General features: G+C 38.8%; 1 protein-coding gene across 5 annotated transcripts in view; it reads right to left on the bottom strand.

Annotated features, from left to right (window-relative positions):
• Window positions 1-3,097, bottom strand: part of LOC107560535 (fibroblast growth factor 13-like) — a 145,879-nt gene extending 142,782 nt beyond the window's left edge. The window contains exons 1-2 of one of the 5 annotated variants that reach the window (XM_016244752.1): window positions 2,740-3,097; window positions 479-648 (exon numbers count right to left, since the gene is read on the bottom strand). In XM_016244752.1, coding sequence (XP_016100238.1) covers window positions 479-527 — 49 coding nt within the window. In that variant the 5' untranslated portion in view covers window positions 528-648; window positions 2,740-3,097. Of the gene's footprint in view, window positions 1-478; window positions 649-729; window positions 1,117-2,739 lie in introns of those variants that run through there. The other 4 variants (XM_016244773.1, XM_016244758.1, XM_016244764.1 and 1 more) reach the window with 4 other exon arrangements.
• Between the last annotated feature and the right edge of the window lie 6,880 nt (window positions 3,098-9,977).

Below are 9,977 nucleotides of genomic sequence, written 5' to 3'. Positions count from 1 at the left end.
CTACGGGGGAGCTAGGGGGAGCTCGGCTCCCCTTAATAAGACATGGGCTCCCCTGAAAACGTGATTTGGGAAATTTTGGGGGGGTCTCAAAAAAATATTGTTGTTATGACGTGCAATTTCAGTTTTGTGTAATGTGATCATGTGTAAAATTGGAAAAATATTAAGGAAAAAAGGGAAATTCAACAGAACAATCATCGGTTGTATCGCAGGTTACGTTAAAGCGACAGCCCCAACAATTCATCTCTGCAGAACAGACTGAATGACATTTCTGCTGATTTTCGGTCTTTGTCAGGTGGCAATTTTCTGTCACTCGGCGGAGCTGCTAATCATTTTTCAACGTTTTACATTTATCTTGGCCAATTTATATAAATGCTTTTATGTTTTTCCAATTGAGCAACAATGCAACGAGTGGGAGATGAATGAGATCACGGTCGCTTTAAACCTGTGATGTACTGTGAGCAATCAAGACTCTTCTTACCCTTTGAAGCATCCTTTTCTTCTTTAGGCTTAGCCACTTTTCCGCTCATAGATCCCAGTTTGGATGTATAGATCCCGATTTGGATTAAAACCCGTCGTGTATACCCACTCTCGATTTAGGAAATCCTTGACAAATCCAAAACAAAGGTGCCAGGTGATGAGATAAGAGCTCTGCAAGAAACGCATTGTAAATAAACAAAAGTGCATGCTTTTTTTTTTTAAACATAAGAGAAAAAGTGATGGTTCTCGTACCTTCTATCGACATTTATCAACAGCCGTCAATGCACTTACACATACAGACAACAGAAGTCGAGTTTACAACGCGCGTGGTGTAGTAACAAGTCCGCCAATGTCACAATCAAACGCAGACCTTCACGTAGTGCTATTTGATATCAACAAGGTTATCTCACCTTATCTCTTCCACGTTGTCGCCTACATTAATGCATATTGATATAGACAGACGGCTCCCGCGTGAAGCTCGAGCTGATGAAAATAAGACGAAGCCTCGCGAATGAAGCGAACCAGAGAACAAAACGCGCGAGGGAAGGAGAGGGGCTTCCACCGAGTGTCAGTCGACGTCAGCTGTGACACACTGGACGCGATCGGTGATTTAACCTGAGGAAACACCTTTTGATACTGTAACACAGAGATATTCACAAATGTACTAGCCTGCTGTTGCCAGTGTTAGCAGAAACCGGGTCTGTTGTAAAACCATGCTGTAGTGTGAGCAACAGATATTGTGAGTCAAACCCGAAATAACACCTACATCGCTGCTATCTATAGGCTAATAAGGGACGGTTTACGCTGGAAAACTGTGTAATATAGATATTTTCAGGAAAGTTATTCTTGATTTGAGCGATGCTAAAAATATCAATTCCAAATTCTATTATATTGAACGGAACTAAACGCAGCTATCCATTTCATGAATCCATTAGAGCATTCATCTGATCGCCCTAATTAAAGCTAGAACCCCAATGGACGTCAAAAGGGAAAGATTGCAGGCTTTTAAAAAGTAGGTAAAGGCTACTGGCCTTCATTTTAGGCCAAATATAGCATACATCAAGTCGCTATAAGCATTCTATAAAATGTCATTTAAAACGTTGTGCTGCTGAAAATAGCTGAAAATTACAAATGTAAGCACCATATTTTTTCTCGAAATTCATCACGCTACAAATCGCACACCTGCCCGAGACAAACCTGCACAGTCCCGAAATTGTTATATATAGCTACATACGGACATGAAATGTGCACATAAAATTACGTTGTTTCATGCTAAAAGTGGATTGTACAGTACAGGTAAAGAACAACAAGGACGTGAGAAGTCAGGATACAGGAGGAGACAAGAGAGATGCTGTGGGCTACTAAGAAAGCGCTCAAAAGTAGGCTATGGTGTGGAAATAATTAAGTCTGCGTGTCTTCCTCAGTCTATTTTCCAAATTCTTCTCAAAAGTGTGGGCTAACAACAAACTCTTTGTGCTCACAAATTAAACGCATGACTTTGTATTTTTTTCCTACATGTGCTACCTACCACCAATGTTAGCCACTAGTCGTTTGAAACGCCTCTGCCCCACAGTTGAACCCCCGGAGGGCTTTGTATAGCACCCTGGCTAGTGATTAAATACCTCTGAATCCACAGTTATGAAACATTAAAGTAGCCCTGTCTAGACTATCCGTCTAAAATTTCCTTGATCAAATACACTGGTAATAAAAAAAATATCTTTATAAAGATTATGCACGCTTAGGATTTTTGCAGACTTCATTAATAAAGTCCCCGGAGTGGACAATGCACAGTCTTGTCATAACAATATTAACAAAGGGAAACTAATAAGGCTCAGTATTTTACTTTCAATGTGCGAAAAGTTTGTAGTTGAATATATATATATATATATATATCCTCGTATGTGTAAACATACCTGGCAATAAAGCTCATTCTGATTTTGAATCTGATTCTGATATCTGCACAATATTTCGCAAACGCAAAGAAACGCATTCAGATGTTGAAGTTAATTAAAAACATTAAGCAAGAATAATTGAAATATGTGCACCATTTTGAATGTGAAAATATTCTGTATTTAGGCTAACATGCAATCAAAATGATTTAGTGCACGTTTTGAAGTCTGCATACGATCCGGTGAAAACGTATCTGTCAGTCGAAGTCGCCAAACTAAATAATAGCCTAATGTCTTAAATGTAAACACCAAACTAAATAGCCTTAAATGTAGTCCTTACACAGCCGTTCAGATAAAAGATGTTCTATCTTACCTGTTTAATCGATGAAGAGAGACATAAGACCGATGAATTGCCCTCGTTCAGTCTTCCACAAACGCAGTCAAATTCTCCAGTATTCTGCTGATCACTTTGTGCGCTTTCAACACCAATTGAACCACAAAGGTTTCCCTTTGAAATACTGGTTTTCTTTGTCTCTGCTAACTTGGAGCTGACAGAAGCGACATCAGACGGTGTTTATCACCTGACGGGTTGCACTCCTTTGCGGCACTGAGAGTGGAAGGAAACAGAAGGCGATGGTTTCAGGATCCATACTTGCTATTTTTAGGGACAGTTGGACGCCTTTCAACGTTTCATTGACCAGACTTTCTTAAGACGCTGTCCAGGGCTTTAAACTGACAGTGCTGGGTTCTCCTTTGTTAAATCATAATTAAGGAACCAAATTATACAATAAACAAGGGTTTAAATATTCTGATCACTTTAGGACCCACCATGCAACTTTATAACCTCCCCCAAAAATTGGTAGTCATTTAAAGCTACATATATATTAAAACTTCTCTTCCATTTCAAATATGCAAAACAATCCTACAAAAGGGAAGTTTTACTGAAGGGAGTTTGCCTCCACAAATAATTATGGCATTTTGAGGTTGCAATCTACAAAGTCACCTTGGAGAATTGAAGAAGATGGCAGGCAAGAAAAGAGGCCATCCAAGAAGTGCGGGTTAAAGTGGTTTATCTGAGCACAGTTTGTATTCTGGGTTTGTAGTTTGTCAGGCCAGAGCTCACATCCCAGCATGAGAGCGCTGAAGGCTATTCTAACCTCCCTTTGCCCTTCACTGTTTCTCTGTTGATATATATATATATATATATATAATATGGAACAATAAGTGCCTAGTTTTTATGTACTGAAGAACTACTTTTACTAAACAAAAACACTTTTCACTTTGAATCTTTACAATTATAAATATACTGTTTGGAGAATTGGATGTTGGATTGAGGTGAACAGTATATTGTGTTGGCAGCTCCTCATCTTGACAAGATCCACACAATACGTGTACTGCAAAATAGTGACATGTGTACAGTATTTCTGCAAGTACATTGTAGCAAATCAGGACTTCAGAACAGACTAATGACCTCATCCTTCTTTATTTATATTCATGAGAACTGAGAGATGCATAAGAACTTTCTGTGCTGGGTCTGAAAGCATTAAAAAGAGGTACAGCTTTCCAAATGTTGAATCAATATTGGAAAAGGTCATGTAGGTCAGTGTGCTACTAATCAATGAAGAATGGGGTCACCAGCTGGATGACCTGATGAAAACATCCGTCTGAAAAATTATCTCAGTATTCTGCAACTTGCTTGTCAGTAAAGATAAATTTACATGTCCAATAATTACCAAAAGTGTGTCAAAATATTGCATTGAATGTTCCACTTCATAATTTTGTATTTCTACACGGATCATATAAATATCATGCAACAGATCACTTTTGTAACCCTGGTTTGTTGTTATATTTAATGTCCTAAATGATTTATTAGGGTTATATTGATTAGTGGTCAACTAATTTCATTCTTTCAGTGACTGATTCCCTAGACAGCAGGTTATATAATGATAATATAGACATCATCAATTTAATGATGGCAAATAAGATAACACATAACATTTCAGACTCATCATACTTTATACAATATTTACTTGCATTGTTCAAATTAACAATTGATATCCAGAACCAGTTACTAAAAATAGTTTCTGCTGATATAATAGATTTAGGGAAGATTCCTGCCAAGTCTGAGTGTCCTGTACATCCCTGTTTTCAGTCAGGTAGTGCCCTCTACTAAATTCCCCAATAGCAGCAATAGCAAAACCAATCCCAATTTCAACCAATCAAACTTATCCCACTAGGTCACATGATTGAATCAAAATATGTTACATCAGTGGTTCTTAAATCTCTCCATGAAGTACCCCCAGCACTGCACATTTTGTAGGTGCGTTCCAAACGGGATATATCGCCCTCCGAAGGGCACTTCGGAGTGAAAGCAATCATGGCCGCCATATTGAAGGGTCGTTCCAAACCGAAGTGCTCAAAACTGGCCACTTCAAAGGGCCCTTCGGAATGAAGGATTTCGAAGGGTACAACGGATGGACACTTCGGGCTCCCATAATCCTTTGCGCAGATTCTTTCCGTGTGGGCACGGGATTATGACGCAGAAGGGCACTTCAAGAAACAGTTGTTTGGTCCTCTACACCCTTCAACCCTTGAAGCTCTCACTCCGGAGGGTCCAATCAAACTTATCCCACTAGGTCACATGATTGAATCAAAATATGTTACATCAGTGGTTCTTAAATCTCTCCATGAAGTACCCCCAGCACTGCACATTTTGTAGGTGCGTTCCAAACGGGATGTATCGCCCTCCGAAGGGCACTTCGGAGTGAAAGCAATCATGGCCGCCATATTGAAGGGTCGTTCCAAACCGAAGTGCTCAAAACTGGCCACTTCAAAGGGCCCTTCGGAATGAAGGATTTCGAAGGATACAACGGATGGACACTTCGGGCTCCCATAATCCTTTGCGCAGATTCTTTCCGTGTGGGCACGGGATTATGACGCAGAAGGGCACTTCAAGAAACAGTTGTTTGGTCCTCTACACCCTTCAACCCTTGAAGCTCTCACTCCGGAGGGTAAACCCTTTGAAGGGATTAGGGCATAGGGATGAGCCCTTCCAAATGGAACGCAGGGTTAATGTCTCCCTCATCTATCACACCTGATTAAACTCATCAGCTCATTTGTGGAGACTGCAAGACCCCAAGTATAGGTCTCTGCATGAAAGTAATAGGAGTTACCAGATCAGGGCGTTTTTAGACCATGTTTCCTGACTGGCTGACGTCATAGTGACGGTAGGTTTAGGGGTTGGGTTAGGTAAGGGGGATCATTTTGATTGCATGATTGAGAGTTTGAAAACAGCTCACAAATTCAGAAACGCCTACTTTTGCTCTGCAGAGACTTCAATCTCGCAAGACCTGAAGTGGGTGTGTCAGATATAGAGAGACATACTTCATGGAGAGGTTTGAGAACCGCTGTGTTACATTAATTGTTTACCTGATTTTAGCTCCGATGTGACTCTCCCACAGTCTCCATTGTGCCACTCAGTTGTCACTCAATCAACCTCAGTAAAATAATAGTAGTTAAGATTAAAGACTATGAATTATTTCAGAGTGCTAAATCAGGGGTGTTGATTTCCAGAGGTGTCCTTGAAACGCTTTTGCTGATGAATGGTTGGAATGATATTATGTGGGCAACAATTATCCAAATGTTCATGAAGAAAGGCTCAGCTGTGAACACTCAGTTATAGGTTGACATTAATGGCAGCTTTACTTACAAAGCCAGGACACAGTCATGCTGGTTTTCTCTAACTTGTTTTGTGAGGAGGCGCACACTTCAAAGTGACTTTGTAGAACACGAGTAACTTTTGTAGAGATTTTCATTTTTATCAGACGTCATCCACACATTTCTTATCATTGTCTTATTTAATCTCAGTATTTATAAGTTTACCGCTTTAAATAAATCTATGATCTCAAATCAACAAGCTCGTCGAGGTGGTCGATCAAAGAGAAAACTTTTTTACAGACCAAATGATGGATGAGAAAATATGCCATTTTCAGGACCTTTTGGGATTGTTCCTAAAATAATTTTCTGGGACAGAGAGAAAAGTGTTTTAAGAATAAAGAGCAAGTGATTTATGGACTGCTGTTATGCTGAGGTTTTAGTTAGAAGGCTTATTTTGTAAATATTGATATGTCCAGTGCTCTGGGCAAGGCCGATTAGGGAGTAATTAATTTCCGGTTATGATAAGTATTCTGCTTCTACAGTATGACATAATTCGAGAGCATACACACCTGAGGGTCATATGGTTGACTTTGCAGTATAAATAATTGCCTACCACCCACAAAGGTATTTATTAAATACCTAAGAAAGGATATTTATAATTTCCACTGTCTTTGCTTCATCAGCATTTCTTCGTTCATTGCTGCTAGCAATGACAGGTCCCAATGGGGTCAGCCAACTGGTAGAATTGAGGTCAAAAGCTTTGACCTGAGACCACAATTCTGTCATCTCCTCCATCTAAAATTGGCACAATTGACCCCATTGGGTTTCTTCCCAAAGAGTCATTTCTCACAAACCTTTGGAGATCTACAGCTTTCTGGAAGTCAGTGAGTGTGATCAAACCATGGTGTATGTATATTTACCATAATATCTATGATAATTAATAAGCACATAACTTAAAACTGCACAGAATTTTAATCCATATATCCAGTGGGGTCCAGAAGTCCAAGACCTTTGTGAAAATGCTTCCACAATATTTTGAAAAGGTCAATTAAAAATGAGTATTAATTTCAAAATGTCTCAGTATTTGGTTTGACAGCAGCACTCAAGCTGCATGAACTCTACAAGTTTGTGTCAAACCTGATGATCATGTTCTCCGGCATGATTTGAGATGATTCAAACACCGAGATGATTCACTGGAAGCAAGAATATCTGTCTGTACAATGAGTCACATGAGCAATGTCACAAATTTACTTATGTAATTAGTGACCTAGAAGTAGTTCAAGCTACATGTTTATTTCCAGGTTTAAATTAGGTTTTGACTCCAAGATTGTTGATGTGGTTTCAGACTGATAAGCACTGAAAATCTGCCATAGTTTTAAACCAATCACACTCATTGGTGCCGTTTACATTCTGTAATCTAAAAAAGGTGGTGATACATATACGAATTTTAGAAATAAGGAAAGGCCAGGGCAGAAAGTCATTTATTTAACCTGAGCTTGACACATGAAATATCTCCCAGCATGAGCAGGCATGAACCGTTCTCTATCTCCCGCTTGTCTCTTCCTCTGTACACCTCCATCTCTACTAAAGAGCCTTGAGCAGAGTACTGTTTAACATTCCATGGGTAAACATTAGGCTTTATTGTAGCACTGTCCTGGAGTGTTGGGAGCTGAGGAGCCCTGGCCTGACTGATCCCCAGAAGACTAGTCCAAACATGGGAGTTGCAGAGGGCTGGAAAAAAACACTGAGGAAGAAACTAGAGGAAGAAAAAGAGTCTGTTATAAAGCTGGAAGTGTTGTGATATTTTGTTAGGCACAATGTGAACTTTTCTTCATGATAATGAACAAAATATGTGTGATTGTCTCGTTCTGGCATTTGATGAATGCTGAAGGTCTGAGAACACTCTAAAAATGTTAACAGATAAGCTGAGTATCATCTTACGAGTAATATGGTCGAACATAGTCTGCAGTTGCCAATTTCAGTCCAAAATTGTTTAGAAACTTGTGAATTGGGCCATCACAGAATTACATGGGAGCACTGACACTGTTTCTAGGCATTTGCACTTCCACTGTAATCACCAGCTGCTGATTGTGGTGATGGGATAAAGGCAGTGTAATGCCAGTTATACTGGACTTGGTTGGAGGTTTTCTTTTTATTTAGACAGGGTCGACACATGAACTGAAGGAATTAATAAAATACTTTTCCAATCCTCTTGTTATTATTCCCTGAAGCATAGATCGTACTCCATGCTCCAATATAAGAATTGGAATGCTGCAGCTACCAAAGAAGTTACAAAAGTTGCCACTGGGGCGGTACCCCATTAAAACCTTATTTACCCCTAAAGGGTGTATATCAGTACCAAAATGGTACATATAGTACCTTTCACCCCAGTGTCAGCCTTTAAGTTAGCAGTTCATTTACAATCTGAATTGTTGATCATCCATTCAGTGGCCACAAAATCACAAAAGTGTCAGTGGGATTTTCACATATTCACTTACTGTCAGACAAGGTGTCAAACTCAGGCCTGTAAATTGAGAGACAGAGAGAGTCCAAAGAAATGTGTTTACAGTTTTGAGCACACATAAAATAGCTATTTCTTTTCATCCTCTTACTAAATATCAAGCAGATTGTTTAAATGTCAGCTGCTTAGATTCAGCCGAGCTGGAGTGGAGCACAGGGGCTGTGGGTGTGAAACATTACCCTTTCAGATGCACAGAATGATTGTGCTAATTAACAGAGGTGCACTCGAACAAATACCAGATTAATGTCAATGGCCACATCCAGGAGACTCAGGCATGGGCAGATCCTTCAAGCCTGCAGTCGTTCCATTTATAACTGCACCCACAGGGAGGGAATCGGGAGCGCTCCGTGTGATTTAATGGTGGAAAGGGAGACAGATGTCAGAGCCAGCAGCAGCAAATGCCCCTATACTCACCTTCAGAAAACAAATGGGATGCTTCCATGTCTAGCATGGGAGAGATTAGACACACGGTCATCAGTCCTGATCCAAACTGATTAAACACACTGAAACACATAGCTTAACATGTCACTGACATTGTTCACTTTTTTATGATAAATAACCAGTGCTACAGTACCATAACATATTACGTAGCAACTGATTCTCTGGTCAAAGAATATAAGGGGGAGCTGGGCTAGTTGTCACACTTTTTAGGCCACTAGCATAGGGCAGGTTTGTTTGTTTATTTATTATTTAATATTATTTTTGTCCATTTCTGAATAGGCACATACCTTGAGGTCTTGGCTAAAAGCTATTGAACATTTCCACTGATATTGCCCTTATATAGTTTATTGAACACAACATTAACATACAGGGTTTGTTGTTACACTTTATGGTTACCCGGTTACCATGGTTGTCTCAGTGGAAACCTGCCAAACACAATACAATTAATGAAAAAGCAGAACATGAAAAGGAGATATCAATTTTTAAATAATCAATTGCATAAAATGACAATTTAATATATGGCTTGCTCATCAAAAATGTGGCAACCTGCCTTGACATTAAATTAAATTAACATTTGTAAATAAAAGTGTTTTTTTTTCTGAAACAAATTTTTCTGTTAAATTCTGTCGACCTATATCTGTGTTTTTAACATTAAAACCTATTATAAGTTTAGATATAACCCCAATTTTTCATTTAAATATATCTGAAATGAAATAAAATATTAATATTAATTGAAAATGTAAACAAAAATTAGAAAAGTTGAACTACATTTACTAAAACTAAAACAGAAATAAAAGTTTATTAAAACATTAATGAATACTATAATAGAATATAAATATTACTAAAATAAACAACAGGATTATTTCATTTATTCTCCATTATTTAATTTATTCATTTTTAATTTACAGTCATTTTATTATCTTGAGCTGAACTCTGAGCTAAACTGAATATGGTGGTTAGAGGGTCACTTCAAAAGCAGAAATCAAGACTTG

The sequence above is a fragment of the Sinocyclocheilus grahami genome, unplaced genomic scaffold, assembly GCF_001515645.1.
Source record: "Sinocyclocheilus grahami isolate Dianchi unplaced genomic scaffold, SAMN03320097.WGS_v1.1 scaffold23.1, whole genome shotgun sequence".
NCBI lineage: Eukaryota > Metazoa > Chordata > Actinopteri > Cypriniformes > Cyprinidae > Sinocyclocheilus > Sinocyclocheilus grahami.
Note: the sequence above shows the minus strand (reverse complement) of the source record. Positions and strands in the feature narration are given on the sequence as shown.